Source organism: Thunnus thynnus, chromosome 1, assembly GCF_963924715.1.
Source record: "Thunnus thynnus chromosome 1, fThuThy2.1, whole genome shotgun sequence".
NCBI classification, from domain to species: Eukaryota; Metazoa; Chordata; class Actinopteri; order Scombriformes; family Scombridae; genus Thunnus; species Thunnus thynnus.
Genome location: NC_089517.1, coordinates 40028521 through 40054427, shown reverse-complemented (window position 1 = coordinate 40054427; position 25907 = coordinate 40028521). Strand labels below are relative to the sequence as shown.

At 40.4% G+C, this 25907-nt stretch overlaps 1 protein-coding gene across 2 annotated transcripts in view; it reads left to right on the top strand.

Annotated features, from left to right (window-relative positions):
- The window catches only part of lrrk1 (leucine-rich repeat kinase 1), a 161264-nt gene that overhangs the window by 69695 nt on the left and 65662 nt on the right, over positions 1-25907 (top strand). For both annotated transcript variants that reach the window (XM_067598039.1, XM_067598047.1), the window contains 8 exons: positions 867-979; positions 2970-3184; positions 12522-12686; positions 14029-14201; positions 14512-14632; positions 21886-22045; positions 22371-22549; positions 22664-22761. In XM_067598039.1, coding sequence (XP_067454140.1) covers positions 867-979; positions 2970-3184; positions 12522-12686; positions 14029-14201; positions 14512-14632; positions 21886-22045; positions 22371-22549; positions 22664-22761 — 1224 coding nt within the window. The remainder of the gene's footprint in view (positions 1-866; positions 980-2969; positions 3185-12521; positions 12687-14028; positions 14202-14511; positions 14633-21885; positions 22046-22370; positions 22550-22663; positions 22762-25907) is intronic.

Genomic DNA, 25907 nt, shown 5'->3' with positions numbered 1-25907 from the left:
AAAGTTCAGTTGAGTCCTCCTTCAAGGCTTAAATCCTTTATACATTTATTTTGAGAAATTATTATAAAATGTAATATCTAGAAACGTCATTACAGTTTCACTGCGAGCACCAACATTGATCTTTCAGAAGCTTTGTGAATACAGTTCCAAGTGTTTAAACCGGAAAATGTCAAGAACTACTATATTACAGTTGGATTAGACTTGGACTCTCTGTGGGACTAATCTGACTTTTAAATTCTTTCTGTTTATCTGTAAATCACATATTCAGTATTCACATAGACCATACTGTTAGTTAGTTGCAAGGATCAGAAGCAGGCCAAATCACATATTGCACTGACTAAAGGGTTTTTGTTTGTTTGTCCAGTGAAAAACACTTGTAAACATTATATCAATAAAGTGTAAAAATTGGGATGTCAGTTTGACCTTTGAAAAGAACAAATTTTAACTAAAGGTATACATTTTCTTTGGTTGGCCACCCAGAAAAATTCAGCCCCCGGGAACCACCGCTGGGTATGGGATCAGTCCTCCTGCTGCAGCTGTTTGCAGCTGTTTTATACAAGGAGCAAATTGCTCCGCTCTCACACAGTCCCTCAGAATGATTTAATTGTTCAAGAAGTCATGGATTCACATTTTCCAGTTGCTGCCAAACAACACTTTGGCAGCAGATCCGAGTGGTTCTCAAAGTGGGGTTTAGGGACCCTTGTGGGCTTCTCCCAATGAAGATCATGAGATCTAGTTAATTGTATTTATTAAAATTAGGAACCATTTGATTAGTTAAGTTAATCAAAACTGACAAAGCCATTTGGATGGTAGGTAGGTTTGAGCATCCTGTCTGACCCATGTTTTTCTCCCCTGTCTGGAAACAGTAATCCTGGAATCCGGGAGCTTCCAGCAGAGCTCGGTCAGCTCTCCAACCTGTGGCAGCTGGACATCGAAGATCTCCCCATTACTAATGTCCCCCAGGAAGTAAGAAAAGAAGGTACTGTACTGTACAATTCACTATTTGGGTAATTTGGCTTTGGGTCATTATTATAGCTTGGGCCATCATTTCTATCAGATATGATAAAACTGTACTCATCAAGTTAAGAGCTGCAATCTGGGAACACTATGACATCACTAAAAAGAAGCACAACATATGGTAGGAAATGGGGCAAGAAACACAAGCAGTCAGATGATCAGAAAGGTTGCAAACAAACCACCAGTTTATCCAGATTATCTAAAGCACTTTATTTGGAGGTGAGACTGAAAGTGAGTGCACCTGAAATGTTGTTAGTAGTCGGTCATTGTGCAGGAAAACTATGTACACACAACAACAGTGAGTACAGTGGGTCAAAGTTGAAGCACGAAGTGGGTCTGTAAACTGTGATGGATGTTGACAACAGACTGTTTGGGGAATCATTGTTACTATTCACCTGTGTTTTCTCTTATAAATAAATTAGTCACGTGGAAGTTTGTTTACAACCTGTCAGATCATCTGTGCACTTGTATTTCTTGACGTTTCTTACTTCATTTTTGCCACTTTAGTCAGTTTCATCTGTAACAATGCTTTTATGTAATTCATACTTGATTATAGTTATTGTATAAAATCTTAATTTGCAAAGTGATTAGTAATTACAGCAGTCAGGTAAATGTAGTGGAGTGAAAATCAAAAACTGTACATTTTCCTGAAATGTAGGGGGCAGAAGTATGAAGTAGTATAAAAATGTAAATACTCAAGTGGAGTAAGTAAAAAGTGAACTTAAGTACAGTACTTGGGTAAATGTAATGGTGTATTTGGTTTGTTGCAGTGGTGGCACCTATCTGTAGTTTCTTGGTAATTAGAAACTATAGACAGGTATTTCCTGTGTTTCTTTCTTTCTTTCTTTCTTTCTTTCTTTCTTTCTTTCTTTCTTTATTATTACGTCACTTAAACCCTAAATTTGACCCCTTAAACATGCTCAAAAATTCACCAAATTTGGCACGCACATCAGGCCACGGTCCGTAGGAATGTCGTGGGGAGATCAAAACTCAATTATTTGTCTCATCAAGACCTACAAATTATACACTGTCACCCCTGAGCTAAAGCTAACAGGAAGTCTGCAATTAGCCTTTCAAAATATCTCCTCCAAGGGTGTTGGAGGGGGGGGGGTTGAGCCGAAAGGTCTATAAAGGTACAGTACATTATATACAAACTTTGTATGAAGTTTAGTGTTATTATCATTTATTTTACAATAATTATAGGTTTTATATGTATAATTCAGTAGTGGGGATGACCTATGAGGGGAAGGGAAAAAATGGAGTGAGGGTGACAGTTAAGTGATAAAGTGCTGTAGAAAAATAACATCAAAATTAAAATTTGTAGCTCTGTACTGCAGTTTTTCCTTTATTAGGGCCCAAGCACCTAGTGATTCGCTCACACTCTCCATTCAAATATATGAGTATTTTTCTGTGTCCAGTTGCAGTTACTTATTGTCTCTACACATCTGACAGTACACATTTCAATCAAACTTTGACCAGGTCATGTGGGTTAAAAGTCTTTACTTTTCTAAAAATAGACTTGATGAAAATTAGGAAATTAATTTGTTTTACACACAAACTCATCAAGAGTTTTCAATTTACTATTTGAAATTCAAGTGAATGGACCCAAAACTGATAAGACTGCTGGCCTGAAAACGTCTACATGACAATATTCCATCAATGATGCAAACTGGCTGAATAGCGCCCCCTACAAAATTTCAGGGAAGCAGCCCCAGCAGCAGGCAAAATAGTGGACAAAGGAAGTGATGTTTATCTCCTTCTTGCACTGTCTGAAAACAGCCAAGGTCTGAAGACATCTACATGCCTGTGACAGAAGGCTTTCGATTGCACCGCAGCCTGACGTGCGCGGAGGCGCGAGGGCCCGTTCAACGCCCGTTCAGCGTTGCAACTTTAATTGGTGTTGTAATTTCCAACATACCTAAAAACAAATGTTGACCTCTCTGGTTTGTCAGGTCCTGCATCTGTCCTGGCTTTCCTCCGAGCACACCTTCGAAAGGCAGAGCCCTGTAAACTGCTGAAGATGCTTGTCATCGGTCCACCAAGGCAGGGGAAGACGACCCTTCTGGAGGCTCTACAGACCGGCAGGGCATCCCCCTTCACCCCAGCAGAATGCAGTATCTCTACCTCGACCTGGGAGCTGGACAAACCCAACGGAGGCAAAAACAGTGTGAGGGAAAACACACACAGCACATATACTGTACATTCAATTTACACAAACTGTTCTTGGGCTAGATTTTAGGCCATAGAGATAGCTTTTTTTCAAGAACTCCAATTAATACAATACAGTTCCCTTGACTTTTAGTAACTACAGTCCTGCTCCTCAAGACTGCATAATTAGGGACCGAGCCCAAAGGGCAAAGGCCCTATTGTATTTCATGTGTTTATTTCTTTCTTCTTCTTTTATTATTCCGCTACTTCAGACCGAAATTTGACCCCCTAAAGATGCTCAAAAACTCACCAAATTTGGCGCGCACATCAGGTCTGGTGAAATATTTGATAAAATGTAAAAATTAACCCCAAAGTGCCAAAATGTGCTTTCTAGCGCCACCTATGTAACTAAAATGGCCGCCACGGCCCATAGGAATGTCATAGAGAGATTAAACCAAAAAAACCAAAACTCAATTATTCGTATCATCAAGACCTACAAATCGGACACTGACACCCCTGAGCTAAATCCAACAGGAAGTCTGCAATTAGCCCGTCAAGATAAGACTTTTCCTCAATTTTGGCTCCTGAACAAACACTATCTCCTCCGAGGGCATTAATAGTATCGGCTTCAACCTTTAATACATGACTTATGACACTGTGCTGAAAAAAAGTTGTTAAAAACTTTGTAATAACTCAAACAGTTTGGATTTTATAAGCTGACATTTCCAGTGCAACATCACCCTTACAATGTAAAACAATGGGGAGGCATGAACTTTGTGTCAAACAGAGGCTTCTGACATCTAAACTATAAGTCTGACCACTTTTAAACCTGTATCAATGGATTCGCCACAAACATTTCCTACTAAAATATGACTTTTAATGTAAGATTTGGCCAAAGTCATGGGATTTATGAGGAGATTTCACAAGAAGAATACTCTCCAGCTGCTCCTGGTGATGTCACTCCCTCAGTGCTGTGAAACATTCTGCAATACACACTCATTATAAAATCACAGGAGGAGCAAGAAAAGACTTTAAAACTCAGACTCTAATATCTCAAAAACAGTAAAAGATAGAAAAAACATGTAAATTCAAGATTTGTAGGTCAAAGTCTCGTGACTCATTTACAGTTCAAATGAAGTCTGTATCTAAAACTATGTGGAAGCAGTAAATGTTCAAAAAGGTGTGGGTTCGCTCACACTCTCCATTGAAATATATGAGTATTTTTCTGTGTCCAGCTGCAGTTACTTATTGTCTCTACACACCTGACAGTACACATGTCAATCAAACTTTGACCAGGTCTTGTGGGTTAAAAGTCTTTACTTTTCTAAAAATAGACTTGATGAAAGGAATTAGGAAATTAATTTGTTTTACACACAAACTCATCAAGAGTTTTCAATTTACTAATTGAAATTCAAGTGAATGGGCCCAAAACTTGCATAATTTTTATGACACAGGTGTGAGCAAGACAGACATGTCTCACCCTTCAGAAAATTCTTATTCTCACACCGTTGACATTTGATGTTTCGCCATGACAGAGGAAGTTGCTATAACTTTATTGTAAATGCTCCAGTCTGCACCAAACTTTACATGTTTGATATGACTCCCGGCCTGAACACGTCTACATGACAATATTCCATCAGTGATGCAAACTGGCTGAATGGCGCCCCCTACAAAATTTCAGGGAAGCAGCCCCAGCAGCAGGCAAAATAGTGGACAAAGGAAGTGATGTTTATCTCCTTCTTGCACTGTCTGAAAACAGCCCAGGTCTGACGACATCTACATGCCTGTGACAGAAACCCTTCGATTGCACCGCAGCCTGACTTGCGCGAAGGCACGAGGGCCCGTTCATCGCTGCTTGGAGTTTTAATTTATTAAGCCCTTTGATTTATGTTTGAGTTGGGAGGAGCACAGATGGTTATTAGCAATAATTCATAACTATCAAAGATAATTATTTATTATTAAAATTAATAAAATTATTAATATGAATTAATGATAAGAGGGAACCACCCAGAAACCGGGACCAATAACCAGACAGTGAGCAGTAGTAGTCTCATAAAAGAGTACACTTAGAATGCTAATATCTGAGGGATATCAACATTCACAGGTGAACGAAGAAGGTTTGAGTTTGAGTTCTGACTCTCTCAATCAGCCTCTTATCACAATAAGTAAACATAATAATCACAGAAGACTTCTTTTTAACCTCAGCAAGAATGAACAAAGTAACAAATGCTTCAGTTGCCAAATCATTGTACTGCAATTGGCACTACCTAAGCAAACATACATAGAACAACTGTACACAGTTAAAGTCGTGTGCAGGCGGATGCGCGCGCGTGTGTGTGTGTGTGGGTAACAAGATGGCAGGCGTGATCTGGGATGATGACGTCACGCGAGAATCAAGATGGCAGACTTGAATATGGGAGTCACATCATGCAAGAGTCAAAATGGCGGACATTACTACAGGAGGAAGTCACGTCACGTGAGAATAAAATGGCGGATGTGACCATGGTGTTTTGGTTAGAGACAATGGCAAGATAGTGCCAGCCAGAAGTCGGCGACTCTGCAATCAGCCAATTCAGTGTGTGTGTTATCAAATACACGTGTCTGGTAGTAATATGGCGAGGGGCAGAGTGTCGCTGTGTCCAAAGTTATCTACCCATCAGAGGTGTAAAGAGATGCAAGTGGTTGTGTGTGTAAATGGACTACACTTATGTAACCTCTGTGTGTATGTATATATATGTGTGTGTGTTTCTTTCCCTCTCTCGCTATACATATATATATATATATATATATATATATATATATATATATATATATATATATATATATATATATATATATATATATATATATATATATATATATATATATATATAGTGAGAGAGGGAAAGAAAGAAACACCGTCTCACAAAGGAGGAGAGGGCAGCTGTTGTTGCTTTGTCACACAGAGAGTGTGCATACGGATGGCAGTCTGTAAAGCACAGTGTCAAACTAACCTGCTTTCTCACTCATGGTGGCACAATGCATAACGGTGGGCACTGCTGGGCATGGTAGGAGATGGAGTCTGTGAGCGCAGCCTTTTGGCACTGCTTCTTTGTTTCAGAGATTGAAGGACAGGATTCAGAATTTACAAGTAGGCCTGCCTTTGTCTGACCACATGGTTGAGGCCCAATATTTATATGGCTTTTTGATTCAGAAATGAAACAGACTGCACTGTACTGACTGCATTTCCAACTGAAATTAAATTAGTCATCTCTTTTGGCATCAAAAATCAAAGGGATTTTAAGCCAAACAGTGTGGCTCTGTGGATAGCAATTTTGGCCTGACGGTCCATCACTTTGGTCCAGACTATTGGATGGATTGCCATTGTATTTTGTACAAACATTCATGGTCCCTAGACAATGAATCCTAATGACTTTAGTGATCCCCAGACTTTTCACTAGAGCCACTATAAGGTTGACATTTTTGGTTTTGTGTGTCTACTGAATGGATTGCTATCGCATTTGGAACACATTCATATTCACCTCAAGATGAATTGCAATCACCTTTTTAATCTTTTCATCTAGTACTATCTATCATCTAAGGTCAACATGTTAATTTGTCCAAAACATGAGTGTATAGCCAGTGTCGTTCCCATCAGCCTCAACTGTACTTTGTATAATTTGTGTAAGTCTAATTAGTACATTAGCATTCTAACATGCTAAGATGGTGAATGCGGGAAACATTACTTGCTAAACATAAGTATGTTGGCATTGTAACTGAGCATTTTAGCAAACTAATGTCAGAATTTAGCTAAATACAGTCTCAAGCTAGCACAGCTGTAGACTCATATTCTTGTTACAGGAGGGGCCAGGTTAAAGTGTTTGTCAGCTGAGCCAGCAGACTGAACTGACAAGACCACCAAGACACAATGTAAACAAACTTTTAGTAGATGTAGTTAACACGCAAAGAATATGCAGTTTTTTGTTAGCAGTGGTGTTGAAAAATAAGAATCACACCATTTAGCATGTAAACTAACCAATGCTGATATTTGCATGTGTGTTTTTGGCTGGACTGGCCACGGATCAGTCCTATAATCACAGTTGCGAATGAGTGAGTAAGTGACTTCACCATTGGTTGGCTGGCTGAGTGTTGGAGTTTCCCCACTGGCCATTGCTTATGGAGGTTCTTTTGTACCTCTGTGAGCAACAGAATAGGTTTACAATCAAAAAATAGATTTTGGAGCAAAACTATCAACACTGCAATCACAAATGTTTTATTGCAAATAAAATAAATTTGTGATTAAAATGCAAATCAAAAATTGTTGTTTGCAAATTCAGAGTTTTGTGCGTGGATTCAAAAGTTTTGTTTGCAAATCCAAAGGTTTTCCTTGCTGTTGAGCTGAATCTTGTGGGCGGGACCTGAACTGAAAGATGTAAGACACGTCTCTGTTGGCCAGTGTTGATCAGAGCAACATCTTGGCAACATCCACAGTTAGTAAACAAGAGGGGGAGTTTTTAAGTCCATGGAGAAGACAGAAAATCAGTGTGCAGGTATGTTTACACATAACTTCCGTCTTAGTAATAGCAAGAATGTTATGTTTGAACTGGTGCATGTAGATTGCTTTTGTTTAACAATCTGTGATATTGTAATGGGTTAAAAAATACATATTTTTTTGTCAGCCTGTAGCTGCTAGCTTAGCTTAATTAGCTTGTCACTCGCTCGTCATGGGGACAGCCCACTGGGCTGAGGGCACATTATTCCAAAAGTAAAAAATGTCCCATTAGACTGAAAGCCCATAGTCCGAAGGCGCATCCCAAAAACAAAAGCCCACTGCTCCGAAGACCTGTTGCTCCGAAAATACACATTCTGGAGTTGGAGTTCAGTGACTGCCGGTGTTACACCGTTTTTGGTGACCCATCAGATTCTGTGACCTGCAGTGTGGGAAGAAGTACTCAGATCCTTTACTTGAGTAAAAGTTTCAATACCGCAATGTAAAAATACTCCATTACGTAAATTAAGTAAAAATCCTGCACTTAAAATTCTACTTAAGTAAGAGTCAAGAAGTATTACCAGCTAAATTTACTCACTTAACTCACTAAACTTACTTAAGTAGGATTTAAAATGCAGGATATTTACTTGTAGCATTATTACATTGTGGTATTGATACTTTTACATAAGAATCTTAGTACTTCGTCCAGCATTGCAGGTCAGGAATCTGATGGGTTGATGACAAAATAAAATCTATTTTTAAGCCATTACAACATCACAGATCGTTAAACAAAAACAATCTACATGCACTAGTTGAAAGATAACATTCTTGCTATTACTAAGACAGAAGTTATGTGTAAACATACCTGCACATTGACTTTCTGTCTTCTCCGCTCCCACTGTATTCTCAAACTCCCTCTCGTTTACTAACTGTGGATATTGCTATGCTGTCACTCCAATCAAGACTGGCCAAAGAGACATGTCTTACATCTTTCAGCATAGGTCCCGCCCATGAGATTCAGCACAACAGTAAACAACTTTTGGATTTGCAAACAAAACTTTTTGATTCTCAAACAAAACTTTTGGATTTGCAAACAAAAGTTTTTGAGTGGCATTTTAATCACAAATGTATTTTACTTTTTTGATAGCTATGTCGATAGTTTTGTTCTCAAATCTATTTGTTGATTGCAAAGCTATTCTGTTTGATTGCACAATAAAGACATAGAAGTACCTCCATAGTCGCTCTTTCAAAATGAATCAGTGCGAGATGATGGAAGTGGAGGACAGCACCACGACGCAGAGTGAAGTCAGCTAAAATCCTGTTTTAATTAAAGCTGCAAGCAGCGATGAATGGGCCCTCGTGCCCCATGCATATTGGGCTGTGATGTGGTCGGTGGGTCTGCACATGGACTTCTTCATACGCAGGCGTTTTTTGGATAGTGCATGAAGTGATGAAGCTATTTGTAGCTAGAAAAAATCCACAAATAACAAACAGACCTGCAAAATAAAGACATGTTGTAGTTTATGTTGTTGAGAACATACTATGTAATATCATGCAAACCTGATGATGTGTGTTGTAAAGTAGACTTCCTGTGCACAGTAGGTGGCACTATGAGAAACAGGCATATGGAAGCATAGTGAGTTTTTGTCTAAAACAAATTAATTTCCTATTTTTTCCTGGTCTATTTTTAGAAAAGGAAAGACTTTTAACCCACATGGCCTGGTCAAAGTTTGATTGACTTGTGTACTGTCAGGTGTGTAGAGACAATAAGTAACTGCAGCTGGACACAGAAAAATACTCATATATGTGAATGGAGAGTGTGAGCGAACGCACACCTTTTTGAACATTTACTGCTTCCACATAGTTTTAGATACAGACTTCATTTGAACTTTAAATGAGTCACGAGCCTTTGACCTACAAATCTTGATTATACATGTTTTTTCTATCTTTTATTGTTTTTGAGATATTAGAGTCTGAGTTTTAAAGTCTTTTCTTGCTCCTCCTGTGATTTTATAATGAGTGTGTATTGCAGAATGTTTCACAGCACTGAGGGAGTGACATCACCAGGAGCAGTTGGAGAGGAGTTCACTTCTGGTGAAATCTCCACATAAATCCCATGACTTTGGCCAAATATTACATTAAAAATCATGTATTTTAGTAGGAAATTTCGTGGCGAATCCATTGATACAGGTTTGAAAGTGGTCAGACTTATAGTTTAGACGTCAGAAGCCTCTGTTTGACACAAAGGCTATGCCTCCCCCATTGTTTTACATTGTAAGGGGTACATTTGATGTGATGTGACACTGCAACTTTCAGGGCTTATTAAATCCAAACCATTTGAGTTATTACAAAGTTTTTAACAACTTTTTTTCAGCACAGTGTCATAAATCATCTATCAAAGTTTGAAGCCGATACCATTAACTCCCTCGGAGGAGATAGCGTTTGTTCGGGAACCAAAATTGAGGAAAAATCTTATTTTGAAAAGCTAATTGCGGACTTCCTGTTGGATTTAGCTCAGGGGTGTCAGCATGTGATTTGTAGGTCTTGATGAGACAAATAATTATGTTTTGGTTTGATCTCTCTATGACATTCCTATGGGCCGTGGCGGCTATTTTAGTTACATGGGTGGCACTAGAGAGCACATTTTGGCAATTTGGGGGTTAATTTTTATATTTTATCATATTTTTCACGACACCTAATGTGCGAGCCAAATTTGGGGAGTTTTTGAGCATGTTTAAGGGGTCAAATTTAGGGTTTAAGTGACATGATAATAAAGAAAGAAAGAAAGAAACAAACAAACAAATACACAAAATACAAGAGGGCCTTTGTCCTTTTGGCTTCGGCCCTAAAAAGACACACCAGCATCTCTACCATCTCCTCCTCTACCGTCCACTGTGATTGACTCTCCAGCTGGCAGCGTGATCAGCAGCCGGCAGGAGATGCTTTGCAGAGCTTTTCGATTTTATAACTGAACTAATATCAGGATGTAAACTTTTTATTTCTCTGACATTTCCACATCACAAACAATGAACAACAACAAGTTTTGCTGGTAAAACGTGTGACTCATGTAGGCTGTTACATCAGTTTAGTGTAGGTGCACTTGCTTTAACTTTGATAACTGGGCAGAGATAAGCCTCCTGAATTTGCACCCAAAATGCTTTCAAAACTTTCATTTCCACTGTAGCCTCCATGATCATCGACCAGGAAAGAGGCAGAAAGAAGTTGCATAGGGGCATGAAGGAGAGCACACAGTTAAAGTACCCCAAATAACCATCACTCTGACAAAACACTCAATGCAGAGTGAAAAACAAGAGACATCCACTGAGTGAAACAGATAAAAGAGCAGGGGGAGTTCTAAGTTCTCTTCTCTTTCAAATCAAACATCCCAAGATATGAGTGGAAAGTATTGTTCTTGCAACCGTATTTAGGCTATAACTTTTTTTTTTTCTTTTTACTCAACTTAGCTTAACCATGTCATGTGATATGCTACTTCAGTACATTTTACCAGCAAATATTACTGGGACCACTACAGATAATTGCAGATGAACATTTAATATCCAGGAATTCAAATTTTAGACGCTACCACTGACTATCCTTGTAACACATTGGCCACAATTTCACACATGTGATAAAGATACAGTACATGCCTTGGTTTCATTAAGAGTACTCCACCAATTCAGCATTGCACTTCTACAACATTGTTGGACTCACGATGGAGTTTGAAATAAAAATGATAAAAATCAATGCAGTATTCCATACATTTGTCGTTATTAGTGGTATAACAGATCGTAATTGACCCATGATCTGTACGGATCGCCCCTCACGGTTCGGCATGCATGTGAACCGCAGATTAATTGCAAAAATACAAAGTAAATAAACCACTGTAAGTACACGTCATGGACAGACTGCACGTTGCTAGCAGGAATTTTGAAGAGCAACGACCAAACCAGCATTTAACGGGTCCAAAGTGACATCTGCAGGTATGTTTACACACTGTTTAATGTGCTGCAGCTGAGCAGCTAATTAGCTATCTAGCTGCTAAGTGACCTTAGTGGTGCACTTTTCCCCAGTGAATATTTGTTTGGTGGCTCATTCAACAAACTAAGCTGCAGGACAAGATGTGTGTTCATGTTTGTAAGTTATCAAGTTTTGATGATGTGGACACAGGCTGTTGTTTCATTCACTACCATGTTTAAAAGAGGAAGGTATCATGCCGCATATTGCAATTTATTTTAACAATTGAGCATTGAATATTTTATATATTTTAAGATTTTATTTAAACATTGGACACCTTGAATGTCCACCATGGGCAAAAGTTCCTTGCTGTAAGTGTTTTACAGAACATATGGAAAGCAAAGTTGTTTTTTTGGGAGGTTTTTTGGGGTTTTTTGCTTATCCGAAAAATGAGCCGATCCGTGACTCAAATCCATGATACAACACAAACCATGAGTTTTGTGATCCGTTACACCCCTAGTCGTCAAAACCTGGCACCTACAATGCAACTCAACCACTGAGTGACATCACTTTATTTATCTATTTATCAGGCTTCATACTGCGCCCTTTTTTTTCTTTTTTACATATGCAGTAGTACTCTTGATATGCAAGAAGAGCTGGAGTTCACCTTTATCCCAGGGTCCCATGCGCTGAAGGGACATCTCTCTAGTTATATACTTTTGGGTATATTTATCCAAGTTTTCAGATAGGAGATGGACAGTAGAGTTGAATGGAATTTAATTTGTGGTGCTCACAGCATTGAAAAATTACATTACAAAAAGTCAACAGGAACACCTCTTTACAGAAACAGTATCCCATTTTCATAATGACTACTTTGTCGTCAGATCTGTCTGCTGGAAACTTCTTGACTCGGCTCTTTTCTAATTACACACAGAAGGACTCTGTGACATTCAACATTTGGGACATTGGAGGTCAAGCCAGCATGTCCACAGTGAATCAGTGTTTCTTCACTGATAAAGCCCTGTATGTGGTGATCTGGAACCTGGCTCTGGGAGAGGAGGCTGTGGCCAACCTGCAGACATGGCTGCTTAACATAGAGGTGACATTTAGCTCACACACACACACACACACACACACACACACACATACACACATTTCTGTAGACCCACTGAGAGTTTGGTTCCCGCTGTACTTTAGTGTGAGTGGGTCAGAAAGTGAAGGGTGTGACTGTGAATCATCAGTGCTAAACAAGAGATGGTGTTTGTGTTTCCAGAGGGAGCTTTAAAGGGATCACACAACTCGAACACAGTAAGATGGATGTCATTTAATGAAAGTGTTATGCCGTGGAAGATGTTGAAACTGTTAACATCATTTCAGCGAAATGCTTTAGTGAAGCCTAATTACTAACCTGTAACATTCAATAACATTCCCTTTGTTTCCTGCTGATTAGTTGGTCACTTTACAGCATTAATCTGTTAAATGACACTGTCGCACCAGTGGGACACTTCTGTAACTTTGGTTCAGGATCAGTTATACTCATTGTGACTTTTTGGTTGTAAAATTTAGAAGAGTGACCATTCAAATGAGACCAGGGTTATTACTGTAATCAAAAGGGTAGAAGCACAATAACCTCTTTATTTTGGTACAATATTTTCAGGTTTATGCACAAATATGAGACTGCCTGGTAAGAAGTTAATGTCTTGATTTGTTTCAGAAGCTAACTTCCAGTTGTAACTTTGTCCTTTAAATTTTTTCCTTGCCAACATGATCTTGATGCAATTCTCAGTTTGGCTCCCAGTCCCATTTTAATTCCAAGTTAAAATATTGGACCCACCTCACCCGCAGGGTGCTGAGGTTCACTTAAAAACATTCTACAGAGTCAACTAAAGAGCAAAAAGGAATAAGACACAGTATTTATCAAGCAAGTCCACTCCACTGACAGTGAAGTAAAGGTGTAATGCAGCTCTCCAGTGATCACATGATTAATTACATGTATGCTCAGAGAGCAAAAGCCAATCAGATGCAAGGTTTTACATAAATCTGACACATTGTTCATTAAAATGTATTTGTCTTTTTGCAAAAGTGAGTTTTATTTATATAAAAATATTAAATTAAATGTAAACCAAAAAATATGAAATAGAAAAAATAGAATATGTAATATAATGTAATAAAGAGAATCTAATACCACATTTATGTGCAGACAAGTAAGATGGAAAGAGAGAAGTTAATAATCAGCCTTATTCATGTTATTCAAACTCCTGCGAAATGTGAAAAAATAGTGTAATAGAGAAAACTAGCAATCAGACATTGAGTTAAGATTTTTTTTGGGTCAACCACCTGCTTCCAAGGTCAAGAATGAACTTTGAAGCTCATGATATACAAAGCTGACCAACCGTTCATATTCAATGAATACATTAGTTGATGTATGTTGTGGCTTATAGGCGCGAGCACCCAACTCTGCAGTCTTAGTTGTGGGAACACATCTGGATCTCATCGACAGCAAGTTTCGCACTGAGAGACTGGCCACACTGAGAGCTTACATCCTGGCTCTGTGCCGATCCCCATCAGGAGCTCGAGCCACTGGTTACCCTGACATCACCTGGAAACACTTGCAGTAAGCGCACATTGTACATTTTATTGTTTTTTTATATTGATAAATATCAGTTGCACTGTTTACCTGAGCCTCATGCCAGCTGTGGCAGTGCCACCACTGGCCTTACAAACATCTGTTATTGTAACCATAGAGTATATTGTGTGTGTGTGTGTGTGTGTGTGTGTGTGTGTGTGTGTGTGTGTGTGTGTGTGTGTGTGTGTGTGTGTGTGTGTGTGTGTGTGTGTGTGTGTGTGTGTGTGTGTGTGTGTGTGTGTGTGTGTGTGTGTGTGTGTGTGTGTGCGCGCGCGTGTGTATGTGTCTTGGTACTCAGTGAAGTGTCCTGTAAAACCCTGGAGGGTTTGGATGGGCTGAAGAAGGTGCTCTACCAGGTGGCTTTCTCCATGAAAGACAGCAGCAGTTCCACCTGTGGCAGTAAACTGCTGGGCAGACTGGTGAGTGAGGCAGTGTGGCAGGTGATGTGCTCTACATGATGCGTGGGGGTGGGGGGGGTTCACAAAACAAGGAGTAGAGCTTGAGAACAAAGCATTCTTGAAACAATCCATCCAATAGAGTTTGAAATAGTTTAATAAGCATAAGATGTAGGAGGAGCGTCTCAACTCACACAGCAGACACTTTTTTAACCAATAGCTATAATATTAACAATACAATTATGTTAATTCAGAATCATAGTAATTCTCACTAGAATTTCAGTGGATTTTACTGTGTAGATAGAAGATAGATTCAGATTTATAAAACACGAGTAGAATGTGGATTACTATATTCACAGTATTTGTGTGTGCTCAGTACAGTGTTTATATTATTATAATGTTCAGTGAGCTACTAAGCATTAAGTAACAGTAACTGTAAACAGATTACAAACAGTTAAATCATTTCAGAATCGACCATCACCCCTAATAATGAATGTTCAAGGTTCAAATGCCTTATTTGCCATCTGCACGGAGCAACACTGGGTCAAACTGGGCAATGAAATTCTTAGAACAAGACTACTCTGGCAAACTACTAAACTGATAAACATGCAATAATAAAGGATAAGGTGAAGAGTTAAAAGAGTTAAAAAACAAATAAATAATAATAATAGTTAAAACTGAAATGTATTGTTTCTGCTAATTCAGCTCAAGTGAGAGAGGCTTGATAGCCTGGAGGTAGAAACTGTCTCTGAAGCTGCAGGTTAGAGTGATAAGTCAGAGTGCATCTGTAAATGTTTGTGGACTTGCCAAACTTTTTTAGTCTTCTGAGAGAGAAGAGGAGTTGGGGGGCATGTCCTTGTAAACAGTCCAGCTTGATTCGTTTGAGCTCTGAGGGCTTTGTATGAGACAGCATCGGGCTCTGGTGCTTTGCAGGAATTAAGATTAAGATAAACTTTATTATAATCCCAGAGGGAAATTGTTTTGGATTGACTTTGCTGAAGGACCTTTTCACATCAGCTGCAGTCAGTGTGACTGTAGTCTTGCCCAGGTCAGTGGGTGGGTCTCCATCAGTTTAACTATTTCTTTGCTCTAAAACAAGCAAAGAAAGAGTTAAGCTCGCCTGGTAGCGAGGAAGTGACCTTAGAATGGCTATCACTTATCACTTCTCTCTTTGTAGGCTTTGATATTAATCAGTCTGTGCCACATGCGTCTGAAGTTGGAGCCGTGGTAGTTAGATCCCACCTTGTTCCTGTAGGCTAGCATTTCTTGTAGGCATTGGTGTTACCAGAATTGTAGGTGACACATCATGTTCTCAGCTGGATTCATACGTCTCTGTTAAACCATGGCTGGTTGGGAAATAAACTTGCCACAAAAAGTAAGGAAATTTGTGTTTGATAGATTCTTTCTTTGTTGTAACAATGCTTCTTGGCAATAAATCTCATACCGTTGGAAAGTCTGTTTATTTCCCTTTTAAATGGTGCCAAATTTGTAAGGAACATGCATTTGTGGGATGAGCAGCAGAGCTGAGTATGTGGGTTGCGCCCATGAAAAATTTGCCAAATCTTCTCTGCCAATGCCAAACAGCTTATTCTGCCATTGACTCTTGTTTGGTGTTTGGTGGATTGGATGATTGAAGTTTGAAGAAACAAGACATATTGGCAATTTAACATTCAATTCATTTAACAGACAGGATTCTCAGTAGCGTGTGGAAGAACCATACACAGCCACAACAGTCTGGCACCTCTAAACCATGCTGGTCACCAGACTGGTCACACAATGCTATGGGATGGCATCCCATTCTTTAACCAGCAATTGTCGCAAGTCAGCCAACGTGGTTGTGTTGGTCATTCTGGCACAAACAGCACCCCCAAGCTGATCCCACAAGTGTTCAATGGGGTTGAGGTCAGGACTGCTGGCAGGCCATTCCATCCTCTCCACTCCTAAATTCTGAAAGTAGTCTCTGATAAACCCCGCTCTGTGGGGGCGAGCTTTGTCATCTTGGAGGACAGAGTTCGGACCCAGACTGTGGAGATATGGGATTGCCACTGGTTGCTGAATCTCATCTCGATATCTCTCTGCATTGAGATTGCCTCCAATGATGACAAGCCTCATTTTTCCAGTGAGGGAGATGCCATCCCACACCATCACACTGTCTCCACCAAAAAATGTTACTCTATCAGTGCAGCAATCAGCATAGCATTCTCCGCGTCCTCTACACACTTTGACCCTATGATCCTACTGCCATAGGCAGAATCTGGACTCATCACTGAACATAACGTTCCTCCACATGGTCAGGTTCCAGTGCACGTGTTGCCAACACCAGCACTAATGGGCTTAACGTTGAAGGGCAGTCATGGCAGGCCTCCTGGCAGCCCTATGAGACCAGAGATTGGCTGCATGCAGTCTGTTCCGGATTGTCTGGGCAGAGAGCCATCGGCCATATTTTCCTGCAAACCTTGACTGCAAATCTGTAGAAGACAGCCTACGTTACTTAAGTGCTGACAGGGTGAGTGTTGGGACGGGCAGTAGTGCGTTTGGTTATTAGCAGTATGAAAATAAGATATTGTTAACCTTAATCAATAATTCGGCACCAACTGTTGGATCTGTGAGGAACACAGTTGATTATTTGCAATAATTATCAATTATCAAGGATAATTAACTAATTATGACAATTAATAGAATTATTAATATGAATTAACAAATACGGGGCACCACCCAGACACCGGGACCAATAACCAAACAAGGTAGTCTCATATATGGGAGTTCACCTAGAATGTTAATATCTGAGAGATATCAACATTCAAGGATGAACAAAGAAGGGTGAATTCGAGCTCTGACTCCTTCAATCAGCCACTTTTCACAATATTACACACAAAAATGACAGAAGAACTTCTCTTTAAAGATATAACAGTGTTTATTAAACTTAGCAAAATTAACAAAGTTAACAAATGCTTCATTCAATAAACAACTATTCTAAAATCTAATCCTACCAAACAAAACACAACAGCTATGTACAGGGTTGGACACATGCAGGGGAATGCGTGTGTGTGTGTGTGTGCGACAAGATGGCGACGGGGCCTGACGTTATGATGTTGTTGTCTGCTTCGCGGACGTGAGTATGGGAGGAAGTCACGTCGCGCGAGAACCGGATGGCAGAAATGTGGCGGTGTCTTGGTTTGACAGAAGCAAGATGGCGCCACCTGGTGGACGGCGTCTCGCACTCACCCACTTCTGTGAAAAACACACGTGTCTGATGGCGGATAAGGAAAGACAAAGCAAAGCTTTGTCCGACATTATCTGACCGTCAGCTGTGCAAAAGATGTCGGTGCGTGTATGTGTGTGCACGCGCATGTATGTGTTAGTCGGAAGAGAGGGAGGAAGGAGAGAAAGCGATCGTGAGAGGAAGAGAAGCGGCTCCTTTGTCCACAGACAGTGCGCGTACGGACAGCAGTCTGTAACGCACGTTGTCCGGTTTCTGATTGACAAAGCAACTTACTTTCTCTCTCACGATGGCACAAACACAGCAGTAGTCCCGAGTGGGACAAACACAAAACAGTCTAGCGTGGTGAACACGACTAAACAGGCAGCAAACTTAAAAATACTCCCAAGAGTAAACAGAGAAAAATGGACGCAGCGGTCCGTCAACAACACAACAAAACAATAGCAATAAAGCTAAAAGCTAAATGCTATACAACAGCAACTGATGCTGATAGAAACACACAACTAACACTGCCTCTGCCCAGACTTATGCCTCTTACTTGGTCACTTCAGAAAGTGAGCAGGGTGTGTGTGTAGTCCGTCTTTATGTCCGGCTTTGTCCTGGGCTCGGATGCAGACGGTGGCCGTTCTCGCACGGTCGGCGAAAAGCACGGCAGCTGGCTCTCGGCGGCGTGGCGGAGAGAACAGCAGAGTCGACTCGGTGAGGAAGTTTTCTTCCGTCTCGAGGGAATTTGAGGACGCTGGTTGCAGCAGCAGTCTCTCTCGGATCGGGGAATGTGTTCGGGTGAAAACGGGCAAAGTCTCGTCTCGTCCGGCGAGGGTAGTCTTCGATGAGAGGAAAACACATGCGTGGGGTACCCCATTTAGTCAGCTGACTCAGAGGAACAGAAGTTACCCCTAGCTCAGTGACATGGGATAGGCATGTGCTTCAGGGCACGTTCAGTTTTTAAAGGGGCGGTGATGTCATGGCTGCGTCATCAGGACGCTCCGCTGTGCAGGAGCGTCTCCGCCAATGAGACTGTATGTTGCCTGTTCCCTGCTGAGGTGTGAAAATTGCAAAGCATCCTTGGAAATGGAGTTTGCAATGGACTCTCATTGTCTGTCAGCAGCAGTTTGGCGTTATACCTTTGTCTCGGGGGAAACAAAGGAACAAGCACCTCGTGGTCAGGCCTCACAGGTCACATGTAGGCCCTCTCTGTGTGACCCCGTGGTTTGAGGCCCAACAGTGAGGAAACGGTCTTCTTGGGGTGTCATCTTCTTGAGACGCCCACTTCATGGCCTGTCTCTGACATCCATCCCCCATTATATGAAACTTGGCCTTCACTTTGGAGATGGTACTAGGGCTCACTCAAAATAATGCTGCAACTTGGTTTTGCGGAACACCAGCTTGAAGTTGCCCTATCGCACTGGCCCTATCCAGATCAGTCAAACATGGCATGCCGGTTCTTGGAGCTTCGGTTCTTGCCAATCTGATTTGCAGCATCTGGGGGTACCATAAGCTCAAAATGAGAGTCAATAGCAACAGCAAAATAAGCTGTTTTGCATTGGCAGTGAAGATTTGGCAAATTTTTCATGGGCGCAACCCACATACTCAGCTCTGCTGCTCATCCCAAAAATGCATGTTCCTTACAAATGAAGCACCATTTAAAACAGAAATAAACAGGCTTTCCAATGGTATGAGATTTATTGCCAAGAAGCATTGTTACAACAAAAAAATAATCTACCAAACACAAATTTCCTTACTTCACTAAGTTTATTTTGGGAATAGTGTCATCACTGCACATTGTAGCTTATGACAGTCAGTGTATTCATTAATCTTGCCCTCAGCTGAGTCCGTAAACATATTCATGGAGCTTGATTTGCTTGTGGTGGAATGTAGACTGCAGTTAGCATGACAGAGCTGAACTCTCGAGGAGGGTAGAAGAGTCTAATGTTAATAAGTTAATAATAATCAAGGGCTCAAGAGCAGTGTTGATGCCAATTTTGCTACGTCAGAGTCCCATCTGGAGTTAACCATCAAGCAGACCCACCCCCCTGCCACTCCCCACCCCACCACTGGTCTGAGTCCAGTGTTCTGTCTGAGCAGTAGATGTGAAATCCAGGTGTCAAAGTGGATGAGTTCAGAATGATCAATTTCAGCCATGTCTCCGCAAGCGACAGTGCACAGCATTTCCTGATAAAGCATTGGGAACGTGACCATTCTGTGACCAGCATGTGGACACATATGTGTGTTTGTGTGGTCTCCTTTTCCATTGTCTCTTTCCACTGTCTGCTCATGAAATCACATCAAGTAGAATCAGACTGGCTGTGCAGTTTGACCTGAGGTCCCTGCTCCTAAGACACTTCTTCCTAGTGCACTAGGAACTATTGTGGCACTCAGAACAGCTGAATGAAAACAAAACAGCAGCAGAAGCAAGAAGAAGCATCTTGCATTATGATACATTCCTTTAAATTCTTCACAATAAAAGTCTCCCGTTAGTTATTCATTTAAAAAATTTTAATTTGAAGCAGTAAATCAGGAAATGTTTGGTTTGCATTGACGGTAAAGTTACACAAATCTGATACGTAAAGCTGGCCATTCAGAACAGAATGGGCTTATCGGGAGGGGGGCCTTAAAGAGACAGGAGCTAAAATGGAGTGTAAGAGAAACTGTGTATATTGAAGGGCTGCATAAAGGGCCAGTATAAGATAAATAAGGAGTTTTTTGAACTTTGAATCATGCCAAGCTACTCTAGTGGAGTCCAAAAATAAAAATTTAGAGCTGAAATCAGCATAATAGGTCCTCTTTAAAGACAGAATTGGAGAAGTATCATTTTTTAAAATTATGTTAGCGCCCCCTTTTGGTAGAATTTAATGAAATGTTACACACTTGTAAAATGTCAACTTGTGTACAACATTCCCAAATTTAGTTGCAATCCAATTCAGTATTCAGGAGTTATTGGCTATTAAGTGCATTAGGCCACACCTTCAAAAGTTTGGTAATCAATTATGGACAAACCGTGAGTGATATCCAAAAATAAATAAATAAGTTTTGTTCAAGGTCATCTAAATATGGTATGTACCATGTTTGGTGAAGATTAGATGAAACATGTGCCAACAGAAGCAAAACATGTGTTTATCAAAAAATCTAAAATGGTGGAAAAAAAAGTTCAGGTGCAAATGGACGTAGCTTATCAGACTAATCAGCATCATCCAAGGAACATCCTGTCCAAATATTTTTTGATAGGCCTTACTGTTCATGAGTTATTAGCCTAAACATAAAACATGTAATAACTGACCACATGGTGGCGCTATTGGTACATGTTTTAATATGTTAAGCATTTCCACATTGGACACCTGTACATCAAATATGAACAGTTTTGCACTTTTAGTTTTTGAGATATCAGCTCTCAACCATTCCTCCCATAAACCTTCCATTATAAATTTTAATATTTTAAAAAATTATATAAAATCACTGGAATATGCTATAGGGAAGAAAAGTAATAGCATAAATGTCCTTAAAGCACTGAACATTTTGATATTTCAATGGTTTCTGTCACTGAAAGCTTGCAAAAAACATACAGAAGAATAATAAATGAAGATTTATCCAAATGCAATGACCACTCTGTATCAAACATTACTCGGAGCACCAAGCAATAGCTTGTTGTAACCAAGTGGGTAGCTCCCAGCTTGAAGAGTGAAGCCAGTGCCTTAAACCTGCATACTTTATAATGGCCAGCAGGCGGAGAATCCACCGGTTGCAAAAAGAAGTCTGATTGTATGGAAGTCTATGAGAAAATGACCCTTACTCTCACTTGATTTATTACCTCAGTAAACTGTTTCCTAATGAGTTTATGGTCTCAGTCGCTAGTTTTCAAGTCTTCTTCAATACAGCATGATGTTCATTTTGTAAATTTCGGTCCCATTTAAAGTAAAATATATGATATAGCAGCATATGCCTTAGGGCGTGGTTACCTTGTGATTGACAAGTCGCTACCATGGCAACGTTTATTACATAATATAACCATGGCGTAACCCCAGATTCACAGACAGATTTTCACCACTGTCCTCTTCACCAGATCCCCAGGAGCTACCTGAAACTTCAAGAGGCGGTGCTTGCAGAGAAGCAGAGACGAGATGCTGAGGGAGAAGTCAAATACCTGACCGATGCCCAACTGGACCGCATCATGGAGCAGAACCCTGGAAGCGACATCAGAGACTACGAGGACCTGCAGACTGGTACTGTTACTTATTCAAACAAAATATGAAAATGATTTGGTAAGTGTTAGTGTGAAATTATATGTGATGCAAAGAGACACCAAATCTTAGTAATTGCACCTTTAAGGAATATATCAAACAGTTCAAACTACACAGACTAATTTCCATGCACAAAAGGGTATTTCCAGTATTTAAGTAAGCTTCCCATTTATTTGGGTGAGCTACCCCAAAACATCTGTGGGCAGACCTGTATTTGTTACTGATTGGCCTGGAGAGGAACTACGCTATTCACGGGGTAACACTATGCTTATGGCTCTCTTCTTCTTTGCATTGTATCCACATCCAGCCATCAAGTTCTTGATAGAGACGGGGACACTGCTGCACTTTCCCGACACCAGCCATGGCCTGTGTACCCTCTACTTCCTGTGCCCTGTGTGGCTATCAGAATGCCTGGAGAGGATCATCCACCTCAAGTCTTCTCGCTCTGTAGCAAGGAATGGAGTAATCCGAACTGAAGACCTCAGAGTGAGACTCAGGAAGCAGATGGCAAAATGGGAAAAAAATCAACTTAAATTTCAGAAAAATCTTTTGGCCTTGTGAGCTGACAACACTGACTCCCTGTGTTGTCTGTCGTTGCAGATGCTGCTAGTAGGAACAGGGTTCACCCAGCAGACAGAGGAACAGTATTTTCAGTTTCTAGCCAAGTTTGAGATTGCTCTGCCTGTGGCCAACAACAGGTAAAATCTTGTCTATAATTCGTTAAAGCCTACTCAGTGTACAGCCTTCACACTGACATTGATCATTTGCTAGATTGGGTGTCATTGTACATTTTGGATTTGTTATTATGTGTGCTTGCTCTGCAAAACATATAGATTACTATCCTAGCAGATTTTTTTACCCCATGTTTTTGCACCACACAGTATATTACATAAAACATGCAGCAGTGGCAACCATGCAGTACTCCCTCATATCCACCATGAACACAGCCAGAATCATGAGAGCAACCATCCCAAACACCCCAGCAGCAACCTAGCAACACCCAGGCAACTACCCTGAATACCATAACAACTGCCTAGCATCTCATGATACCCTGGTAAACACCTACTAGAACCTAGCAACACAGAGTCCCTGCTGCACTGGTTCCTGGTGTTTCCCTGGAAAGCCATAGCAAGCACTTAGCAACCACCTGGAAATGCACTAGTAACCAGCAACCAAACAAATTGCAGGTCATCCAGGTCTTTAAGGCATGCTTGAAGTTAGGTTAACTGATTGGTTTCATCTGGCTTCATTGATATATATAATTGAGTATCATCTGCATAGCAATGAAAATTTATGGAGTGTTTCCGAATAATATTACCTAAAGGAAGCATAAATAAGGTGAATATTATTGATGCAAGCACAGAACCTTGTGGAACTCTGTGTCTAACTTTTGCGTGCATGAAGGATTATCATGTGTACAACTGAATGCAGTTCCTTTAACGGCAATTAAGTGTTTCACTCCCTGTAATAGGATGTGATGGTCAACTGTGTCAAATGCGGCACTAAAATCTAACAAGATAAGTACAGAGAGAAGTCCTTTGTCCGATGCAGTTAGATCATTTGTGACTTTCACCAGTGTTGTCTCTGTGGTATGATGCACTCTAAACCCTCACTGAAAATCCTCAAATAAACTATTGTTATGTAGAAAGTCACATAACTGATTAGCAACTGCTTTCTTAAGGATCTTAGAGAGAAATGGAAGATAAGGTATGGGTCTATAGTTGGCTAAAATGTCTGAATCAAGAGTAGGCTTCTTAAGAAGAGGTTTAATTACAGCACCTTCTTATATGTTTTAAGATTATCTTGCCAGACTAAGCGAGATTCCTATAGTTTGGTGGAACGCCAAATCCTTTCAAATTTTCGCAATGTTTGTTTTAATTTACAGGTTTGGGAGTTATACCATGGGGTTAACCTTGTATGTTTTATTATCTTCCTTTTTAAAGGGGCAATAGAATCAAGTGTTATTTGCAGTGAGCCTGCAGAACTGTCAACAAGATGATCAATTTGGGAGGGACTAAAATTAGATTAAAAAAATTTTGTAGTATTGAGACATGGCACTGAATTCAATACTGATGGAATTGCTTCCTTAAATTTAGCTACAGCACTATCAGATACACATCTAGTAAAGACATTTTTGTCTAATGGCACGTAATCCTGTAATAGGAATTCAAAAGATATTAAGTAATGGTCTGATAAAACAGGATTTTTTGAAAAAACTATTAAATGTTCAATTTTGATGCCGTAAGTCAGAACAAGGTCGAGGGTGTGGTTAAGACAGTGTGTGGGTCTATTTACACTCTGAGAGAAGCCAATTGAGTCTAATAATGAGATAAACACTGTGCTAAGACTATCATTATCAACATCCGCATGAATGTTAAAGTCACCTACTATAATTACTTTATGAGTACTAAGGACTCCTACTCTGAGAATTCAGATAAAAACTCACAGGAGGACGGTACACTATAACAAATAGAATTAACTGTAAAGTTCTCCAGGTTGGGTGAGAGAGACTAAGAACAAGGGTTTTGAATGAGTTATAATTAAATTTAGGTCTATGGTTGATAATTAGGCTTGAGTTGAGATGGCTGTAACTCCACCTCCTCAGCCAGTGTCTCAAGGAATGTGAGTATTAATATGACTGGGAAGAGAGGATTCATTTAGGCTGACATACTCTTCTTGCCACAGCCAGATTTCAGTAAGACAAAATAAATCAATATGATAATCTGATACTACATCATTTACTAATACGGCTTTAAGTGATAGTGATCTAATGTTTGAGAGTCTACATTTAATTCTCCTATTTTGTTGTACAGTTGTGCAGTGACTATGTGGTTTTGGGTGGGTAACGCTTTAATGGAAGTGCAGAGAACCGTTTAGGGCTGCAGCTCTGCTTCCTGGTCTCAACTCTGGGTTGTCATAGTTTTGGTCTGCTAATAAACTCAGCCATATCTCTAGATATGAGAGCAGCTACATCCACAATGGGATGTATGCCATCTCTTCTAATCAGACCAGGTCTTCCCCAGAAAGTCTGCCAATTGTCTATGAAGCCCACATCGTTTGCTGGACACCACCTCGACAACCAGTGGTTGAATGATGACATACGGCTATACATGTCATCGCTGGTCAGATTTGGCAGGGGCCCAGAGAAAACTATGGAGTCCGACATTCTCTTTGCAAATGTACACACCGACACAACAATAATCAGAGTTGGTTTCTCAGTGGGTGTGTCACTGAGTGGGGAGAACCTGTTGGAAACATGAACTGGTAGGTGGTGAACCGTGAGCTTCTGCTTAGGGCTATACTTCCTTCAGACAGTCACCCAGCCACCCTGGCTTCCTGGCTGCTCGGGAGCTACCAGGGAAGTAGAAGCTATGCTAGTTCGGCCTGCACCGGCTACTGGGGGCTGGCTAACTACATTAGCTAATGATTGGTTTTCCATGGTGCGGAGCTGTACTTCCAATTCACTGAGCCTCGTCACCAACACTGCAAATAAAAAAACGTAAAATAAATACAAAATGCAACTATTTAAAGTTGTATGTTCCTCCCCTAGGTCAAAATAAAAATATGTCTCTCCCCAATGCTTAAAAAAAATATTTGATATGCCTCCCCCGTTTTGCACCACCCCCCTCCCTCTCATAAATAATAAACAGTCCCTAACGGAGTGGATGGACAGAACACTGAGACTGGGTTAATCACTCCAGTTCTGCCATGTTCCTCCTCCACTCTTGGCCATCAAGGAGATAAATCTGTCCTCCCAAGAGGAGATTGATTCTCTCTCCAAGGAGATCCAGGGCCTGTTGCTGAAACAGGCTGTTTCGATCATTCCCACTCGTGACAGACAGAG